The sequence below is a fragment of the Aedes aegypti genome, chromosome 2 (genome assembly GCF_002204515.2).
Source record: "Aedes aegypti strain LVP_AGWG chromosome 2, AaegL5.0 Primary Assembly, whole genome shotgun sequence".
In the NCBI taxonomy this organism is placed as follows: Eukaryota; Metazoa; Arthropoda; class Insecta; order Diptera; family Culicidae; genus Aedes; species Aedes aegypti.
In genome coordinates, this window is record NC_035108.1 from 112399308 (window position 1) to 112422122 (window position 22815).

Here is a 22815-nt window from a genome sequence, read left to right on the forward strand (position 1 = left end):
TATTTTAATAACCATGCGGATTAGATTACCGAAAAGTTCAATATATATGTTAATATATTCTCAATATTGTTTTATTGATAGCCACAATGCATCTCGTTGGCTGGAACAAATCAACTTTTTTTTATCGAGTTGAACGTCTTCTCTTAGGGATGGTCCATTTATTACGTAAGGCAATTTTGGGCATTTTTCAACCCCCTCCCCCCATGATAAGATTTTTTGTATGAAAATTAAAAATAAATTGTATTGCGCGTAAGAAATCTCAAACCTTCTCCCCCCATGAACCCTTACCAAATTAATGCACAACCCCTTAGAGAAAAACGGAAGCCTCAGATGATTTAAAGGTCGTGTAAAACAGGAAAAACCAAGATCAAATGTCCAGCGTTGTCAAAAGTTCATTCACAAGAATCACGCAAAATACACAGCCTCTTCCTGAAACCTAGCTTTTGCATGTAACTTTACACTATGAAGAAAATCTACCCTACTTCTTAAACAATGAGTAAAGTGGAGTTTGAACGCGTTTAGGTTTGAGATTCCACATTGGAAAAAATCTAAAGGTTCGATTGGTTGCGGTCCCATTGACCGGCAGTTTTGCCCTAGCTAGGATCATCCTGAGTTCCTTGTTGTAAACGATCTTTGAATTACATAAGGATTTCATACAGCTCCTGCAAGAACGATTCCATAAGCACTTTATACAGGAATAGCTCCCGATTTTTTTCAGGTACCCCTCAATGAGTTTTTTCTAAATATTCCTTCTCGTCTCGAGATGCTTGTAGAAATCCCCCCTTTTTTGTGTTCTTCTATCAAATAAATTGTTTCAAAAACACAAAGCATGAGTTCATAAGCTTTAAGATTAGGATATTTTTGTAATGTTTGTTCTATAAACTATTGCAAAAAGTTCTCCAAAAAATGTTCCATGATTCCATTAAGTATTTTTTCAAGAGTTCCACTAATGAAATGATACATTCTGGATGTTGGGGCCCAGATAGCCGTAGCGGTAAACGCGCAGCTATTCAGCATGACCATGCTGAGGGTCGTGGATTCGAATCCCGCCGGCCGAGGGACTTTTCATGAAGGAAATTTTCTCGATTCCCAGGGCATAGAGTATCTTAGTACCTGCCACACGACATACACATGCAAAAATGGTCAATCGGCAAAGAAAGCTCTCAGTTAATAACTGTAGAAGTGCTCATAAGAACACTAAGCTGAGAAGCAGGCTTTGTTCCAGTTGGGACGTAACGCCAGAAAGAAGAAGAATTCTGGATGTTCTCAAAGGATTCCTACAAATAATTCCTCTTTAGTTTTTTCGGGAATAACCCTCGGAATTACTTCAAGGATTGTTCCAGGGATAATATCTTTTCAGGGCCTTCTTTAGCCGAGTGGTTAGAGTCCGCGGCTACAAAGCAAAGCCATGCTGAAGGTGTCTGGGTTCGATTGCCGGTCGGTCAAGGATCTTTTCGTGATGGAAATTTCCTTGACTTCCCTGGGCATAGAGTATCATCGTACCTGTCACACGATATACGAATGCGAAAATAGCAACTTTGGCAAAGAAGGCTCTCAGTTAATAACTGTGGAAGTGCTCATGAGAACACTAAGCTGAGAAGCAGGCTCTGTCCCAATGGGGATGTTAATTCCAAGAAGAAGAAGAAGAAGAAGATCTATGTTCATCAGGAATCAACTAGAGAATTTTAACAAGCTTTTCTTCCAATCTTTATTTACCTTTTTCGTGTTATCTTTAAGATATTTCTTCAGACACTACTTCTAGTAATTTATCCGGGACTCCACCACTACCTACTAAATTTTTCTCGAGGTACCGAAATTGAATTCTTTACTATGGAGATTCTTTATAAAATGCATAAGGCCAATACAAATCTGACTTCTTTCTCCTCTTTAAAATATTCAGGCCAATCTTTGCAATTTGAGGGGCAGTCCGAAAAATATTTATCAAAATTCGAAGGCTCTCAGAAAATTCCGCAATAAATCCGATGAGTCTCTTTATTTTTTTTTTAAATTTAATTGTTTATTTTTATTATCCCCTGTCATCGATCGCCTAAAGGTCAATGTGACAAAAAGCCATAAAAATATTAGTATCGGCCATAGAGGCTGTAACGATTTTTTTAAGATGTCTTTGAAAAACCTCAAAAATACTTTAAGATTTTCCTCTTCGAACCTACTGACATTCTTATAGAAATAAAAAAACATCAGAAACTGTTATAAAAAATATAAGAATTTCATTCAGATTACCGAAATTCCTAGGTTTGTATTAAAATTTCTTCAATGAGTTTTATAGAAAAACAACAATTATTATTTTAAGAAAGGCAACAATTATTTCCTCAGGAGCTCTTCTTGGAGCTCCTTTAAGTATTCAAAGAATTTTGCTAGAATCTCACATAGCCATTCCTATATTAGTTTTCCCAATAATTCTTTTAAAACTCATTCAGAAGTTTCTTAAGGATTTTTTTCCTGAACTTACTTTTAAAAAAAATCATGAATTTCACCAAGGTTTCTTTGAAATGTATTTCTGGCATTAATTTGTGGATTCCGAGAAGTAATTATAACTCCACGCCAACACTTGGAGGAATACTTTAAAATTTAGTTCTGGATCATTTACCGAAACAATCATTGCAAACTGTTGGAATCTCTATGAGAATTTAAGAAGAACTTTTGAAGATATCATCGTGTGACAATTCACAAATAAATATTCAAGGGGAATTTCTGATAACATCAATTATCTGATGTATTCTGCAAACTTCCTAGAATAGTAACTAAAATCTGTTATATAGTAACCTTTGGGGAAATTCAAAATAGAAATGCTTGTAGAAACCTCTGAATGCCTTTCTTAGGAATTCCTACCAGAAAAAAATGCTCGGAGATGTTCCTGGTGAACTTCCTGGTCGAATTCTTAAAAAAAAAACTCGTAAGATAACTCCTGTAGTCCTTCAATAACCTCTACTCTACATTTAAAAGTTGTAAAAATTACCTTTGAAGTCGCCACTGTTCGGAATGTTACTCAATTTGAGACAAAACTGTACGATCAGAAAAAAAATTCTGAAAGAATATCTTGAGAAATTAGAGTAAAATCTGGATGCATTTAGAAAGGATTAAGAGAAGACATTCATAATTTCGAGTGTAATTCCTGAACGAGTTCATGAGAGGACGTAGATATTGCTTGAAGAATGTGTAGATAATTTCCTCAAGCTGCCATATTAGACGATTACTTGAAGAACTCTACCTAGACAACCAGAATGTACGTATAACGAAATCACCTTTTGCGTTATGCGATGCTTATATGTGCAAAGTTTCACGTATAAGTTGTTGTGAAAAGGCCTTATACGTACAAAAGTGAATGCGATATACGTGCATATTTTATATAATGCAATGCGAGTGTGCAGATTTTATTGCGTATTACTCTGTACCTTTATGTGATTTAATTTATGATAACAAATTTGATTTGACAGTTGCTATGGATTCATACGATTTACCTTGTACAAGTATACGGGACGAAATGAAATGGACATATGAACTCATAAAAAATCGTTTTATGCGAGGAACTTCATCGATCAAACGATTTTATCCACCCATGTAGTGCGAGAGTGATGTATGTATGTAATTTGTATGAATAAACGACTTTGTTCGTTAACAGTTATGCGATTTCTGATTATCTGAGTTTATACCTACTTCCCAGTATGTTTATCTTGAATTTTCGGAACAATTCCATAAGATTAAATTTAAGAGAAATTCTTCAAAGGATTAAAAAATGGACTTCTGGGAGCATCTTTAGAAGCATTTCCAAAAAAATATCTTTGATTATTGTTGAGGACACGCAAGAAGAATTCCTAGGAGAAATCTCAGAAAAGAATGAAAAATGGAAACGAATATTTCGATTTCTTGTGAAATGTATATTTTTGGGTGCAAGATATTGAAATAAAAATAATCAAAAAGTAGGTTTGAATTCTTCTTTCTGGCGTTACGTCCCAACTGGGACAAAGCCTGCTTCTCAGATTAGTGTTCTTATGAGCACTTCCACAGTTATTAACTGAGAGCTTTCTTTGCCGATTGACCATTTTTGCATGTGTATATCGTGTGACAGGCACGAAGACACTCTATGCCCTGGGAATCGAGAAAATTTCCTTTACGAAAAGATCCTCGACCAGCGGGATTCGAACCCACGACCCTCAGCATGGTCATGCTGAATAGCTGCGCGTTTACCGCTACGGCTATCTGGCGTTTGAATATTGTACCTTTTTATCCCTCTCTCTTTTGACGCGTATTTCGACTAACACTTGCAGTCTCTGTGTCAGTTACGAAACACGAAATACGCGTACTGTAAGGACGCCATTCACCGCTCGTTTAACAGCATTTCAACATGTAAAATTCTGTCAAAAATCGGCAGTTTGATTTTTTTCACTATTGTCATCCGCAAAATGCCCACTGGAAGCATTAACGTGTCGGTGCCCTTAAAAAAATATGAGGCCCTGTATACAGCACTAGTTGGAATTAATTTACTTTCGTTAGCTGGCTGTATTGTACTATAGTACGACAACATATTGAACCGTGGCAGCTAAGAAGCATTTTTCGATCTGCCATAATAAAATCATTGTTAAACTTATGTTTACCGCCTTAAACAGCCTAAATTTTTTTTTTTTAAATTATCTATAATATAAGATCATATGAAATTCATTCTGATACAATCCATTTTGGTATACAATACATGCTGATGACTTTTACTGCGAAAAATTGTTCAGATTTTTCAAAATAGTTCAATGAGCGGTGAATGGAGCATGAGCGGTGTATGGCATCCTTACGGTATCTGTCAAAAGATAAGCTATTCGATCATAATGAAAAGGTACAATACTTGAATCAACTTGTTTTGTTATCTTCATTAGTGATTCTGCCCAGAGAGTACAAATAAGTAAAAGAGGGAAGATATTGAACAAATACAGAGTAGTTCTTATGGAGCATTATTAGGATTCTTTAAAAATGTCTCGAACGGTGCTTGGGGACCAGGCTTCATTTTGCTCATCTTGATCTGATAGATGGAGCGACCTCGTACGCTCACAATAATTATGAGTCAGCATTCAATGTTGGTTGAATAATCCGTGGCTGAGAGAATGGAGAGAAACGTTGGCTCTATCCAAACGCACATCTTCCATTTGACAGCTCTAGCTTACTACGAGGCTCTGCAAATACATCATCATTGCTTTTGGGATGAACTGAGGTTGGTTTCTCCGTCAACGCAAGAGTATGATTTCACTTTCAAAGAGGCAACGAAGAGCTGTCTGGAAATGCTCTTCCCTGAACTGAGAAATGGGAAAACATGCTCTCCCCCTAACTGAGAAAGGGAGAAAATAATCTCTTTCTCCTTTAAGCACTGAGGTTGTCAAAACAAACTCTTCACCACTGTGGGAATGAAAATAACCAAACACAAATGTGTAAACTCTTCATTCCGCAGAGCTCGTACGCTCAGTTTGTGTGTGGGTAAAATCGCTTCTCTTTTGTAGTTGATCATTAAAAGGGGGAGAAAGAGGATAAGTCAAGAGCAAGGAAGAAGCCTGTTGGGGACTCCAGGTTATGTTCTTGGTGAGATACTTCATAGATTTTCATTAAGATTAATGTATTTTTTACTATCGAGATCTAGTCAGGAATCCTAACGGGAGTCGAGGCGATCATTGACCAGTTCTCTTGAAAGTCACTGAAAACCTTATTAGTAAATTGCCAGTGGATACTATAAAAGATCCTTAGCTGTTAGAATTTTTTTTGATAATTCGTAGAGGTAGGCGAGAAGCTAATACCGAGAAAAACTGAGTTCTAGTAAGAGTTTTTGTTTACTGAAATCTGGGCTGGACAGATTCATTGAGAACTCTGTTTGGCGGATTCCTTAAGTTACTGATGATACTGATTCTTGGTGAAGCCTTGTCTGGATTACTAGTTCAACTATTCCTTGATCTTTAAAACCTTTATGAAGCCCCTGAAGAGATTTTGTATAGGCTTCTAGAGGTGGGGGGTCTTTTGGATATTTCAATAAATCGTATCCCAAATTTCTTTCAAAATTCAAACCGGCTTTGAAATCAAAGTGTTTTATAAAGTTGTAATCAAAATTATTTAAGAATTATTTTGTATGCAAAAAAAAAGAAAAAACTGCAAATGATTTTACAGTCTCTACATATCGATGTTCTACATCTCGATATCTCTCCACACTGAGGCTCTATGAATTAGTATGAAAAAGTAATTCATACATTACAAAGTATTGATTGGAATAGACTCGGTAGATCATCAGGACCTCAATCTCATGTAGTGGATACATCTATTAGGGAACTAGAATTTGTAGCCTCTGACGGATACTCGTATTTCGACCTCAACTGTAAAAGGCCATCTGTCCCCCTCTAACTACGCCCATGGCTAGGGATGAGTTATTATGTAAACGTTCGATGGTAAACGAATGGTCCGCACCGCGCCGGTCGTTATCGACACTGTGTCACGTTTCGGATCGCCTTCGGTGCCTGATTGAGAACAATGATTAGAACCTGCTAGGCACGTATGGGTATAGCATCTAATTTAATTGGTTGTGTTTGCGGATGACTCAAGGATCATTAGAGAGCGGAAGACACTGTGATATGTGGGCTTGAAAGGAGTTCGACAAATTGCCGCGTGATGATGAGCGTAGATTTCGGGATTGGTGACCCTAATTGATAAACGATACGCGGATTTCCGCACCGTGATTCGATCCAGTGATACGCACATCTCCCTAGTGGAAAGTTCAACCCTAGAACTGCTATGGCCACTTTTCAGATCGTAGGAATTGACAGTCGTGGTGAAGAATTGACGAAAAATGTCCTCCAGCCAGAATCAATGAATAATTAAGTGAAGTGAGTGTCCGAGTCAGAGTGTCCACCGCGTTGCAACCGGCTCAGAATGTAATTCTCCGTTGGCTTCGTTCTGTCACTGTGCTGAATTGGTCGAAACGCGTCTCCACCGAACAAAACGCACCAACTCACGCACGTACAGAAGGAACACACATACACACGCACCGCCATCATCATCATCGGCACCCGTCTGCAGCAACAGCTTCGATCTACCGGAAGTGCTGGACAGGACAAAAAGCAAATCGCACTTTAACGAGGAGCGAGTTTCCAATCTAAGAAATGGCTGTGCAGACCTCGACGCAGAACTTCGACGTGCTGTCTTCGGTGAATGGTAAGCTTAGCATTGTCACTGTTGGTTTTTCTCCTTTTGTTTGCAGAGATTTCCGCTTTTCTTTTCCTTTCGTTGCGACAGAGCTGCAATTCTCGGAATTCGGAGTTGTATTCCTCGTTAATGGTTTGGTTTTCCCCGGGAAATGGTAGAGGAATAACTTGTGAGTGATTGTTCGTTTCGTTAGCATGTACGCTAGGCCGTCCCTTATTTTTCGAAAATGCGAAATATTAAAAGTTCGTCGTTGTAAAGTGCTCGTTTTGGTGAGAAAAAAATCAGGTAAAAATTTGAAGTCCGTACGTGGACGCTAAGTGGTCCCCCAACGGTCCTGAAGGTATTGGGTGAAAATGATCCCCGTGCGCAAAATCAAGCTCGCTGCTCTAGTGCACGCAACATGAGTACGAAAAGGCACTAGTAACAAATTCTCCGGCATGCGTTGATAGTCAGCATAGAAGTTTGTTTTCTTCGGGATGATTCAAATATTACGTAACGCAAAATTTGCCAATTTTAGACCCCCTCCCTCCCCCATGTAACAGCTTTTGTATGCAAAATTAAAATTTTTTGTATGGACCGTAACACTACGGAAGACCCCCTCCCTCCCCGAGCAGAAGAAAATAACTACTGAATATCAAATCGAGGTATTCCATACCAGATAATTTCCAATACTACATACCTGAATGAGGTATGAATTAGCCCTGCATAAGAGGTAAAATACCTCAAATAATACCTCAAGCATATTCTACGCACACCAAACTGATAACTAGATCAGGTATTGTAATACCTCAATAATACTTGATGGATTTTCATATAAAAATGAAATTTTTCAATTGTAGTTCAATACCTCCAGCAGACCTCAATAGCTGTTTAATACCTCAATGAAGTATTTTTAATTGTTTGAAATTTTTTTTTCAATACCATTATAATACCAAATTGAGGTATTGACAACTGAACAATACCTAATTTTGGTATGATACCAAAAAATGGTATGCATAAGTTATTGGGGAGTTATTTGTTCCTCCTCGGGTCTCCCTGTTGCGTTACGTAATATTTGAACGATCCCTTTGTAATTCCGATTTTTTTTGTCAACGTGCAGTGTTGTGAAGATATCCACAGTATAAAATACTATTTTACTTAAAATTCTATGCTGATTATCAATTTGTTACTAGTGGCTTTTCGTACTCATGTTGCGTACACTAGAGCAGCGAGCTCGATTTGACGAACGGGGATCATTTTCACCCAATACCTTCAGGGCCGTTGGGGGACCACTTAGCGTCCACGTACGGACTTCAAATTTTTACCTGATTTTTTTCTCACCAAAACGAGCACTTTACAACGACGAACTTTTAACATTTCGCATTTTCGAAAAATAAGGGACGGCCTAATGTACGCTAGTGGGTAAAGAATTTCATCACCAATTTTATTATAGTAACAATCTTGCACATCTGTGATAAACCTGGTTTTTCGAAATTACATGGTCACTTTCGTAAAATTACGAATACTAAGTTAATTAAGTGGACTTTGGGGCAAGTAGGACACATCTGATTTGTTTTATAAAAACGAGAATATATATATTTGCTCATTGAGTTAAACATTATGCTCCCTTTTACTTCCAAATACAATGATGAAAATGACTCTATTTTTCGAGTATTTTAATCAACTTTTGTATAAACAACCAAATTTCAGTGGTTTTTAAAAAGATTTCGTTGTTTTTAAATAACAAGGTAAACTAAAAACAGATTTTTCTAATGTACAGTCAACTTTCGTTCGTTGCACTAAACCTGTAGCCCACTTAGTGAAAGACTTTCACTAATCGGGCTGAGTTTCGAGCTGTCAAATAACATAGAACAAAAGAAAATCATTGCTACCAACATTGATAAATTTCGTTTTATGTAAGAAAATGACGTTTGCCTTCGTTTTAGGTGGGCTACAGCCCAACTAACGGTAGCCCAATTAAAACGAAGCCCACCTAAAGATAGTGCAACGAACGAAATTCGACTGTATTGTACATCGAGCAACTGTCGAAATATAAAGCTATAAAGCAAAGCCATGCTGAAGGTGTCTGGGTTCGATTCCCGGTCGGCCCAGGATTTTTTCATAATGGATATTTCCTTGACTTCCCTGGGCATAGAGTATCATCGTACCTGCCACATGATATACGAATGCGAAAATGGCAACTTTGGCAAAGAAAGCTCTCAGTTAATAACTAGAGATGGTCGGGTTTCACATTTTCCAAACCCGAACCCGACCCGTACCCGACTTATTTTATTCCTTCAAACCCGGACCCGACCCGAACCCGAGACGAAAATTGAAAAGCAAACCCGGACCCGACCCGAACCCGAAAATTTTTCGCTGTTCAAACCCGAACCCGACCCGAAACCCGAACAAGTTTTCTAAGAAAAACCCGAATAGAACCCGGGTTAAAAAATATGATAAATTCGTTGTTTCTGATGCATTGGGAAGCTTTCAGGTTGTTACTTTGTGAACAATTCTCACCAAACCCGACCCAAACCCGACTAAACCCGACATTTTTCAAGCCCGAACCCGACCCGTACCCGATATTTTTTTAGCCTTCAAACCCGACCCGAACCCGAACCCGAAAAAATAAAAATTTTCAAACCCGAACCCGACCCGAACCCGTCGGGTTCGGGTTCGGGTCGGGTTTCGGGTTTGAAAACCCGAGACCCGACCATCTCTATTAATAACATAAGAACACTAAGCTGAGAAGCAGGATCTATCCCAGTGAGGACGTTAATGCCAAGAAGGGGGGCAAACTATATTCCCTCTACCTATTCTCTGTCTAATTCACTCAAACAAGAACGAAAGGCCACCGTGGGTTCTCTTACGAATTTCTCCTCTCTTGCTCTTCTTCGATTATAACAGTGCAATTCTAAAGTTTTTAGGAAGTTTTTCACTATAGATCACAATAAAATGTCCTTGGCTAGCGTTTCATAGAAAAAACGTAACAGAAGAGGTTAATGTGGCTCAGTTATTGATTGAAGAGAAAGTAAACAAAAATATTCTCTCAATGTTAGATAAGTTTTTTTGGAAAGTAACACGAGAAACCATTGTCAGTGTCAGTTGTAGGAGTAGAAATAAAAACTTAATTTTTATCGCATGTTTTTACCATTCCTTCCAACTAGTACGTTTCAACCCTCTGAAATCAATCTATTCAACCAAAATATGTAAGAGAATATGGCTGAAAGTTGGTCAGGTAAATTTGATGGGATAATGACATAGGACTTCCTGCAACGCTTCGAGATATTCGACTATTTGGAAGTACCGTAAAACGGGGTATCTTTGATAATGCGGGTAACTTTGATAGTGCGTAACCCACCACATACTAAACGAAATATCATAATTTCTGTTAATAAGTTAAGCAAAACGAATGCAAAACTAAATAATATTAGTATGACACTTCATGTAAGAGTGGTTTTCACTTGAATCAAGAACATTTGAGGCTTTTTAAACTAATATTAAAAATTGACACTATTTAAGCATCTTCAAAACGCTTACAAACAATCTGTTCTACGATCACTATCTGGTGTAGTTTTGAATAGTTGGCCACTTATCTTTGACAGCCTAGTTATCATAGAATATGAATACGGTCTCGAAAAGCATTTTCACAAACTGGGACTAATTTTGTAATCTAAGTCAGAAATTTCCATATAACGTTAAACGCCTAGAGGTATGCAATGCCCTACAAATGTTCGTTATTCATTCAATTTTGTTCGACTCAAAGTTACCCCAAAACAGAAAACCAACTTTGAATTATATGAAAAATTATATAGCCATTCAAAATAAATCTTTTGGCAATCTATCGACTGCAATCGATAGCTAGGATGCCAGTACTTGTTTTTAAAATATAAATTATAATTCTTCGAAACAGCACGCATAAATATTCAAGCTTTCTTCGAAAAAAACTATCAAAGTTACCCCGTTTTACGGTACTCTCCTTAACCAGCACAAGTATGGAAATGGGCTGTTTGTGATAAAAATTCAGAAAATCTTGTAACGCTTCGTGTTCTCGGCTCAAACAGATGTGTCACTATTGCAAGTTCACGTTTAAAAAATATAATTAAAATGTAGTTTCCAAGATTTTATTCAAATTCTATGTTGGAAACTAAAAAACAACTAAATACATGCGATGTTTATGTATGAAGGCTTATAAGTCACTTTTGAAGCTACGAATGAGAATTTCTAGATATCTGTTCATCCTGCACGGATGCTTTTAAGAATTTCTTAAGAAAATTTTTGATGAATTCTTCAGGGAGATTCCCAGATGTTTCTCTAAGTGATTGATCTCACAAAAAATAGTGCCTAATGGAATTCCACCATGTATTTGTCCTAGAACTACTCAGAGGACAATCTTTCAAGGATTGTTCTCCGATTACTTCAGGGATTTCTCCGTGAATTCCCTTACAGATGATTCTTCAAATTCATCTAGGCATTTTTCTCAGGAATTAATTTGAAAAAAAAAATACTCGAGGATTTTTTGAGAATTTCCACATTATTTTTTATAGGACTTACATCTAGGCTACCTTTAGAATTCCTTCCATTCATGTTTATGTGATAATTCTTTAAGACACTTTCTCAAACGTAAAATATCGTCTATAATATTCCATGTAAAATCAATCAAAATTAGAGTTACACATTTCTCAGGAGCACATAAATGTACTGACGAGTCTCCAACCAACCCGTCTCTCAGCTCATCGGAATCCTAGTGTGCTGCGCTAGACGGAGGCTCACGAAAATTCTAAAAGCGCGCGCAAGGTGATGTGCTCTCGGGGAGACTCGTATTATGAGCTGCTCGGCGCTACGGCTCACCATTGGTATCCAAGTTGTGAAACAACTGCTTAGTAACGAAAAGCCTCTACAACTATTTTCGCCTCATTATGCAGGAGTCTAGATTATGGTCGAAGACTCGCGATCCAAGACTTACAGTTTCGATCCTCGTTGAAAACTTTTGTAATCACTTAAATTATTGCGCTGAATTTTAAACAGCACATGTGATGGAGCGCATGAGAGCGCAGTGAGACACATCTCAAGAAAAATGAGGCGCACCGAAAAAGGTCACACAATGTACAGAGCGCCCGTGCGCTTGCAAGCAATGAGGCTCCTGCACCTAAGGCAGGTGCACAGTAACTCTACTGCAAATTGCAATAAACGCCAAGGGCGTAGCCAGGATTTCCTGATTCAAAACTATCCGCTGAAGTGCACAAGAAAGGTTAATATAACACCATAAGTAATTCTTCCAAAGATGCTTGAGAGAACTCCTCTATGTATTTCTCCAAAAGTTTCTCCAAATATTCCTTTAAGAACTCCTCCAGAGGAGTTTCTAGGGAATCCTGTCCCAGTTATTCATTCAGGATTTATTCCATGAATTTCTCCAGACATTTTTGTATGAGTATTGTAATGCTTTTCCTCAAAGAACACTTCAGGAATTATTCCATAGATAGTTGTATGCGCCAATTGTATTCCCTCCAAGGATTCTCACAGGAACGTCTCTTGCAATTCCTCTTTAGTCTAAAAAATTTTCCAAGGATTCCTCTAGTATCCAGTGATGCATGAATAAGCTTCCTAGGGATTTGTTCTGAAATTTTTCTTGGAATTTTGAACTTCTGTAAATAAACCACGACTTATTGCAGGGATTTCTTTTTGAGGCTTTTTCCTCAAATTTCTTCTGGGGATCGTACGTCTTCCAAGGATTCATCCAGAAATGTCTCCTTATAAAATATATCCAAATATTACTACAGCCGTGCTTTACAGAATTTCTCCAGTAAATCATCAACAGATTCCTAAAGGAACTCCTCCAAATATTTCTGTAAGGATTTTTTTAGATTCTTTACGTCTCGTTCGAATAAATCTTCGAATGAATTTTACCCAAAATATTAATGAAATTTGTTTACTACATTTTTAATGATGTTGTGACTAAATTTTAAATGATATAGTCCTTCAAAACGTCGTGCAAAAGTTTGGGCAAAAGTTTGGGGTCACCATATAATTTTAAGTTGTATCTCTAACATTTTTCGACCATGTTTGCATTTAGAAACGTCAATAATGGTGCGTACATAATTGGTAAGTGATTTTACAGAATTTTCGTGTTTCAGGTAAGTTCTAGTGACCCCAAACTATTGCACGATACTCCATACTGAGTAATGACCTCAATCTTTTGCACGATGACTGGAATAACTATTTCATTGATTTTGCTGAGAAAATTTACCTTTTCCAGTGGAAGTTACGAAAAATGTCACTATTTGAAGTAAAAATTTACTTGCTTGGTACTTGATGGGCAAACGCTCACGATGAATCTACGCCGAATGGACGAGTCTCGATCTTGGGCTAATCGCTTTCAGTCGCCCTGAACGTTATGTGCCCTTAAGTCGTCCTCAACTGCAAAAAGTCATCGTGTCCCGAGGAGGAAGAAATAACTTGCAATAACATATGAATACCATATTTTGGTATCATACCATAATTAGGTATTGTTCAGTTGTCAATACCTCAATTTGGTATTTTTTCTTTTTTTTTAAAGACACCGATACGTTAATGCTTCCAGTGGGCATTTTGCCCTTTGAAGGAAGCACCACACTAGACAATGGACTAGCATGCAACGCCCAGTAGCACAATCGGAAAACATTCTTCACGAAAAATTTCCGGCTTGCAGCGGGAATCGAACCCACACTCCTTAGCATGATGTGGCTAAATGCCTGGTGACAATAACCGCACGGCTACGAAGCCCACAAATGGTATTAAACACAAATGTTTAAAACAATTAAAAATACTTTATTGAGGTATTCGCCAGCTTTTGAGGACTGCTTGATTTATTGAACTACTATTGAAAAATTTAACTTTTATATCAAAATCCAACATGTATTATTTAGGTATTACAATACCTGATCTAATTATCAGTTTGGTGTTAGTAGAACATGCATGAGATATTAATTGAGGTATTTTACCTCTTATGCAGGGCCAAATGCAGGGCTTATTAATACCTCATTCAGGTTGTTAGTATTGGAAATTATCTGGTATGGAATACCTCAGTTTGGTATTCAGTAGCACTTTTCTTCTGCTTGGGGTGCGCGGCCTACCACGAAGTCGGTGGCCTCGTCCGGGTTTCTGTTGAATATTATCTTTGCTTGTCGTTCTTCCGGCATACAAACTACGTGACCAGCCCAAAGCAACCTGCCGGGTTTTATACGCTTGACAATATACTTCTCTTTATACACTTAGTGCAACTCGTGGTTCACGCGACGCCGTCAGATGCGTTCTAATATCCGAAAAGCTCTTCAATCGACTTCCTTCAAAGTCCATGATTCAGGGCCATAAAAGACAACCAGAAGAATCAGTGTCTTCTTCGTTTGTTCTTTTGTGTTGTAGTGTTGTGTTTGTTTTGTGTTTGTGTTTTGTGTTCTTTTCGTTTGCAGCCTACTGGACTTCAGCTGGTTACGGAGCATATAGAAAGCCCGACTCGCAGCTGCAATACGCCTTATCACCCTTTCACTACTCAGACAACCAGAAATCGCATGAAAGTTCACGTTACAACTCGTTTATTCGTACAAATTACATCAAACCCGCAGAACACGGTGGATAAACTCGTCAGATTGATGAGCTTCCTCGCATAAAACACTTCTTTTCTGAGTTCATTTGTACATTTTGTTTCGTCCCGTACACTCGTACAAAGTAAGTCGAATCAATCCGTAGCAGCTGTCAAATAAACATTTGTTATCATAAGTTGAGTCGCATAAGATCACAGGTTAATTCGGTAGACTATTTATACACTCGCATTGTATGTTATTATTCATCACATAATATATGCACGCATATCGCCTCCACTTTTGTACGCAGAAGGCCTTTTCGCGACATGAAAAAATGTGAAATTTTGCACATACAAAGCCTCCAGGTGATTTCGTTATACGTACATTTTGGTAGTCTGGGTAGTACCATGACCCCACAGTTATGGATCAAATAGTGAGGAGTCCAACCTATAAAATTCAATAAAACGTCATGGAAAACGTAAAATTGTAATTTTAAAGCACGAATTGAATCATTTCAAATTGGAACTTCGGGTAGTAAACTGTTTTGAGTGTAATATTTACATAGGATTGCATAAAAATTAAAAATTGTATCGGTTTCTGAAAACCATATTATGGATCAATTTTCATATTATTTATCAAATTGTGACACATTACGGATCATTGCGCAAAATCAAGAGATTTTCAACTCAATGCATCTATATTGCATTATATGGCAAAAGTTAACTATATGTCACGTATTACTGCAAAGAATAGCAGTGTTAGAGCTGGAAATAAGGGTAAAATGCCCTTATTTTTGTGATACTGCATTGTAGTAACTGAGATATGAACTGTTTTCGCTCCACACCAAGTTTTCGACCCATTTTTGCCAGCTAAAAATTGAAATTTACAAACCTTGATGTTTTATTAGTTTTATCCTTAGTGCTTATTATCTGAAAATGTCGAATCCAATGCTTAAAATGGCAGAAATCTACAATCTTTGGAATTGATCCATAACCGTGGTAAACAATAATTTCCTGGTCCGTATTATGGATCACTAGTTATTAGTGCTAATATTCGGTATTTAGAATCAACAATCAAGAAAAATGTTTTCGAAAGATGAATTCATACTAAATCGAAGCGAACGGGCATGTTTTATGTTATAAAACTTAAATTTTACCACCTGTGGGAGCTTATGAATGCTGACGGCACTTCTTACAGAAAACGACCATATAATGATAGCTGTGTGGTACCAACTAAACATTTGTCAAAAACACCGTCATTTAGCGGTTGAATGTTGTGCTTAATATTACAAATGGTAAAAGACAAATAGTATAACATGGGAAAAATTTGTTTTACGTCAACGTTTATGTTTTGAGTGAGTTATCCGATGTTGAACGCCAAAGTGATCCGTCACTGTGTGGGCATGGTATTCCAAGATACACGAATTCTTCCACCACTTCAAACTTTAAGCTTATCATGTACTTTGTCTTTGTAGTATTGATCGTGAGTCCGATCCTCGCTGTCTGCCTCTTGAAAGGCACGAATACCTCTTCTTCTACCCGACGGTCAATCATTTTTTATTGGCTTTTTATTAAGGGGAAATTCAGCCCGAAGCTGGTTTATCCCCGAACAGCGCAATGTTAAACAATAAATTAGAAAGAGCGTAAACCTGTTTGCATTCATCTAAGCTCACGACCAGTCTTCAAAAAATCACACTCCAAGAGCTGCTGAGATTTAAAACTCACAGATCAAGATCAATTGCGTGCGCTTGTTATATTCCAATCCAGGCATGCATTGAATCATGCGTCTTGTATGAGAGGATTGAATCCCAGGAATCAATCCTTGAGTTATTGAGGTTATTAACATAAATCGAGTAACCCTTGATTTTCAAACAAGAAACATTGTGTTTGACAATCCAATTGAGTATCCTGTGTGCTCATGCTTCTGATCCGTTTGATAATATTTGTATTTGTCCACAAAGGATCATTATAGTTTTGTTCTTCACAATTTTTACATTACTGTTGGGACTGTCTTAAGGAAATTGGCTTGTGTTCGGTGCAGTGTTTCATGTATTCGAGATTATAGTTGCGACCATTTGAAAGCTTTGATTCATTTGTTTTTCTTTTACAGGGAATTCTGCTTCCTCAATCCACACAAATGTCACTATTACAATGCTTATGAAGCTTGGGATTCGTTTCTGCGGAGCAGGTGGCACTCATACAAGTTATATTCGTTATTCTGCGAAGAATATGCTGCAGCAGAACAATCAACAAGAATTAAACCACCACCAGCTCTCAAACATTTGTTTATTAGTTCAATACAATTTACCTCTATCTGACTTAGTGTCTTAATGGAGAAAGAAAATTAAATGGTTAAAATAACGACAGTCACAATAACGTGATAAAGGCGACCATTAAAAACAAAAAAATGTGTAGCAATAATATTGATTTTATCAGCTATTTATTTGTCATGGTTTATATGGAAGGGTTGTTTGTATTTTCAAATGCACCACTCGATAATAATTTATCTTCTTACCAAACAATTCTACGGGGAAATGGAAGTACAAATACTCAGAAGCTTAGGTTTCAAATGAACAGGATCGATATAAAAATCAAACTTATACACACCAGTAGTATGTAACAAAGTCGTCATTTTGTATAAAATTTCTTTTGTCATGTAACAATTTAATTCGAATTCACTGGTAATATTCCTAACAATCACTTATTGGTAAGCAGGTTATTGCTCTTGGACAGTTCGTTTATAAACTATTGGCTGCTACTGCCACATTTGATCTTCTCCAGCATCGGTCGTCCTTCAAGCGAAATAATAACAGCTTATCTGTTCCGGTTCAATCAATGCGTGTGTATGGGGAATATTTTTCATTACTGAAAAGAAATCCTAAATATAGCGATTAACAATATCCAGTAGACGACCAAACATGCGCTCTTTCACACAACCGTTCACACGATCTCACATTCTCACCACCTTAGCTGAAAAACAATGACAATTCGTTCATGACGATTCCATCCTGGGATTGAATCCCAGAATAAATCCCGCTCACTGAGATCGGAAAAAATTAAGATTGGAAACGATCCTGAAAATTGAGATGAATTCAAAGCATGCTTGTTCAAATCTCAGAGTAAAAAGATGATCTTAGAAGACTGCTCACGACGATGCCGAAACCTCCTCTACCACCCGCTCACATGATTTCGATCCTTCAAGTGTTGCATGAAACAGTCTAATCATCTTCACCGGAAAGCCATGGTCGGACATAATTTGCCACAACTCGTTTCTCTTCACTGGATCATACGCTGCTTTGAAATCTAAAAACAGATGATGAGTGTGCAAGTGGTACTCTCGGAATTCATCTAGGATTTGACACATTTGATCCGTCATTGATCGGCTCTCTCGGAAACAAGCTTGATAATCGCCGACAAGAGAAACCTCATGCGGTCTCAATCTGTTGAACATGATGATTTTGTACGCCGAATTAAGGAGTGTTATCCCTCGGTAATTGGCGCACTTTTTTATACAAAGAGCAAATGAAACCATCCAACCAACTAGTAGGCTTTTGGTCTTACTGCCATATCCTCGAAATGATACGGTGAAAGAGTTCGTGCAGCTGCTCACTCCCGTGTATGAGAAGTTCGGCCGGGAGTTCGTCCTTCCCAGCAGCCTTGTTGTTCCTCAGCCCATCAATAGCTTTCTTTACCTCATCTAGCGTTGGTGGTTCCACAGTCTGTCCATCGTTATCGATTTAAATTCTGCTATCAGATCCGCTTCCGTTATATCCGTTACTCGAAATACTTTTTTATTTGGCGGCCACCATTGTTTTATACGTCAGCACGTTTCCTTCGCGGTCGCTGCACATGGCGGAAGACGGCGCTCTTTGTCTCCGCACACCATTGACGGTTTCATAGAACCGTCGCATGTCGTTCTGTTCCATAGCTTCTTGCGCCTGAGTAGTTACTGCCCTTGCTTCCTTGTACCCTCTGCTCTGACGGGTACCAGACACCAACATTCAGCATCTCACCGCGTTTTTCTCATCCGTCATTCTCTGGCACTTCTCGTCGGACCAACCATTCCTTGGTATTCGTTGAGCAGTGCCTACCACTTCTCGCGTTACTGTGCTCACCGCTCCGTGGGCTGACTCCCACAGATCGCTGAGGTTAATGTTGGTTGATGGTAGTCCGATACTACACCATCTACTGACAGGCGTTGCATATTGAAACGCAGCTATTTCCGATGTCTATAACTCGAAACGGTTGATAACCGCGCTCGAGTTTGTGGTCTGAGTCGATATTAGAATCCCTGAAAGTTTTAACATCGATGACGTCGGAAAAACGTCGGCCATCTACCAGAACACGGTCAATTTAGTTGCAAAGTTCGCCATTTAGTTGTCGCCTGATGTGCTAACGTATATCCTTGTGTGAAAAGTAGCTCACTAAACGTAGGCCGTTGTCGTTGGTAACGGAGTAAAGGCTCTCTGTACCAATCATTAGCGGAAGAAGTGCTGTTTTCCGACCTGCGCGTTAGTGTCGCCGATGACAATTTTCACGTCGTGTTTTGGGCATTCTGCGTAGGTCTTGTCGAGACATTCATAAAACGCATCCTTCACGTCATCGGGTTTGTCGTTTGACGGTGTAGAGACGTTGATCAGGCTGTAGTTTAAAAACTTGCCCCGAATTCTCAATACGCAGATCTGCTCGTTGATCGGCTTTCACCTAATAACGCGCTTCGTCTGCCTTCATCTGTCTTCAGCTTCATCGACACCGCTGTGGTAGATGTTATAGTTGAATGCAGTGTTAGCGACGGGGTCCACCGCTCTGAATTCACGTTCTCCAGATCTTAGCCACCGAACTTCCTGAATAGCAGCCACACAAACGTCAACTTTTCGCAATTCACGAGCCAAAAGGCTTACTCGTCCAGGTTCATGCAAGGTCCTGACGTTCCAGGTGCCGACTTTACAATCATAGTCCTTATTTCGTTGCCAGGTTGATTGTCGTTTCTCCATTTTTGTGGTTAGTCATGAATTCGGTACCTGATGAAAAAAATCTTGTGATCGAAACATGTTTGAAATTTCTTGAAATATGAAGTGATTGAGATGAAGCTCCGAAATGTCCTAGACTTTCAGTTTTCAATCTGAAAAATAAACATGCTTCCAATCTCGTGTTTCGTCTATCGATGGCGGTTATTAGTTCAAGACATCGATAAACTCAACGACCATCATTGACGATGCTGAAATTCTTATCGCATCTCGTGTTAGCTGATAGGGGACGGAACAGCCAGGTCGGTAGCCATCCGAGTAGCTGGGTACTTACAATCTTACAAATTGCAGCAAATAAGTAAGCGAACCACTGAGGCACAGATAAACAAACGTAACGTTTAGAACAAATTCCTTTAGAATTTGTCGCTCATTTGAGCAATCGACCACTCATCAACATTTACGTGTAACAAATTTGATTCGTTTCAACAAATTTGAAGGCTATTGTACTGATCTTTTTCTTTACACAAAGAAAAAGCATTCGACAGTGTTTGATCGTAAAATTAAAAAACTTGAATTTTCCAACATACATTGTTAGAAGTTGTTTGCCAAATCGTACACTTCAAGTTAATTATCAGAACTCCAATTTTGAAAGATTTCCTGTAAGAGGTGATGTTCCTCAAGGCAGAATTTTGGGACCATTATTCTACAATATTTTCACATATCTCGAAAAATTATTCAAACAGTCTTAAGTCAGAAAAGTGAACAAACTTACTTTATCATCATACGTGTTTCGCAGACAAAATTCCACACGTTCCGCTCTTACCCAACTTGATTTTTCACTTTTAGAACATTTAAATCCAGAATTTCAAAACGGCGAAAGTAAGAATTTCAACTTTTGCAACCCATCGGCTACTTTCTCCGCTCCGTTGTATGGGGAGACAAAGTGACTTAACCACGAATCAAAACAAAACACTACTTGAGCCGATTTTACACTGGTACAATAACGTTGAAAGTAACTTAATGAGACGGCTTATCATTTTGTTATATTTTTTTTTTTGGGGAAATAATAGAAACTAGGGAAACTGTACCAGTTATGGCTATAGTGGTTCCCTATTTCACCATATGACAAATTAAGCAAAATGTCCCATTTTAAAACTTTTTGAATGTTCGAGCATCAAGATATAATTGATATTTTACTACTTAAATGCACAAAAAGATCAAAAACTTGAAAACAACTTGATTATCACGTATGGCGAAATAGGGAACCACTATGGCCATAACTGGTACACCTACCCTACCTAATTTTGAACGCGAGCTGATTGTATGCAAAATTTACGCGATGTACACGGCAAAAAAATGTAAAAAAAGTGATTCATTTTAAAACAGTTTTAGAAGACAGGTTGTGATTCTTCCTAATTAATTTTCTCAAACCCGTATGAAAGTTACTCACGTCGATTTGAAAAAGTAATCGAGTTATGACTTACCTGAGTTACCTCAGGGATGTCAAAAATCCTTGTTTGCGGATGACACAGGCCTCTCTGCCAAATGACGAAGTCTGCGTATCATCTGTAGTCGATTGCAAAAAAGTTTGGATGTTTTTTCTTCATACTTGCAAAAATGGAAGATTTCTCCAGAAGCTCTTTATTTGAAACTTTTTTGGTCAAGTTAGGTTAAGTTAATTGAAAGCCTTTTTTCCCTTATAAGCAGGTGAATTCTACTAAAAATTCTGAACTACTACTGCAAATGAAATGTGATTCTTTTTGTCTGTGACTAAGGGTTGTTGTGAGACAAAAAAAAGATATCATTCGATTGAAATTGTTTGCTCCAAAACGGTCTGGTTTTTTAGTCTTGAGAGACATCGCCTGTGATGAAGGGGTCGGATGAGGTGTATATTTTGTCCGGGAGACTTGAGAGACGAGACGCCAGACACGAGCCGCTCGACAAGTGCTATCTTGTAGTTCTGCTAGTCGTCGTCGTCGTCGAAGAGTGGGTAGATCGGTTATCTGCCTGAAACCGCTACTGTTTGTGTGTTCCGCGAAAGGGTGAGACACAGGTAGCCGGAGCATATGCCGGCTACTTCACTTCCGTTGAGATTGAGTGGGGCAATAGAATTTATTTTTAGATGAGTCAACAAGTTGCTTGTGAAAACAACCTTGTTCGCTCTACAACGATTTTCCGGAAACGGATGAGTGGGATAGTGGGATGATGGCTAATGGCAGATGGGGTGCCGAGTGATTGCCTTGCCGGTTTATGTTGTTGAGGTTGAAGGAAGCGGATGAAACTGTTCACAGAATAAAAACAAATGGTAGAATTATGAATTTTGAAAGATTATAAAGTAATTTTTCATTTCTGATTCCTGATGTGGATTCTTCCAGAAGACACATGATAAGAATTTCATCAGATTCCTGATGAAAATTCTTTTAGAAGAATGTTTAGGATCTTTCCAGAATTATTATTATAATTCTTCCATAATCCTGATAAGTATTCTTCAATTATCTTTATAAGAATTCTATCAAATTCCTGAAGAAGATTTTCCCGGAATCCTGATGAGGATTCTTCCAGAATAATGATAAGGACTCAAAAACTATTATTATGAGGATTCTACCAGAATTCTCATGTAGATTCCTCCAGAATCTTGATGAGGATTCCTCCGAAATCTTAATGAGCATTCTTCCAGAATCCAGATAAGGATTCTTTAAGAATCCTGATGAAAATTCTATCAGAATCCTGACGAGGATTCTTCAAGAATTCTATCAGAATCCTGATGAAGATTCTCACGGAATCCTAATGAGGATTCATCCAGAATCCTGATAAAGACTCTTCCAATATAAGGATGAGGATTTTTTCCAAAATCCTGATTGGGTTTCTTCCAGAATCCTGATTGGGTTTCTTCCAGAATCCTGATCATGATTCTTCCAGTATCCTGATAAGAATTCTTCCAGAATCGTGATAAAGGCTTTTTCAGTATCATGATGAGGATTCTTCCAGAATTCTCATATAGTTTCCTCTAGAATCTTGATGAGGATTCCTCCAAAGTCTTGATGAGGATTCCTCCATAATTCTAATGAAGATTCTTCAAGAATCCTGAGAAAAATCCTGATGAGAATTCTATAAGAAACCTGATGAAGA

The 22815-nt window shown here is 38.1% G+C and overlaps 1 protein-coding gene across 10 annotated transcripts in view; it reads left to right on the plus strand.

Moving 5' to 3' along the window:
- Positions 1–22815, plus strand: part of LOC5579480 (cAMP-dependent protein kinase type II regulatory subunit) — a 351461-nt gene that overhangs the window by 232211 nt on the left and 96435 nt on the right. For 3 of the 10 annotated variants that reach the window (XM_021841999.1, XM_021842000.1, XM_021841997.1), the window contains exon 2: positions 6787–7191. The exons of 6 other annotated variants lie outside the window; for them this stretch is intronic. In XM_021841999.1, coding sequence (XP_021697691.1) covers positions 7140–7191 — 52 coding nt within the window. In that variant the 5' untranslated portion in view covers positions 6787–7139. Of the gene's footprint in view, positions 1–6602; positions 7192–22815 lie in introns of those variants that run through there. One more of the 10 variants, XM_021841996.1, reaches the window with a different exon arrangement.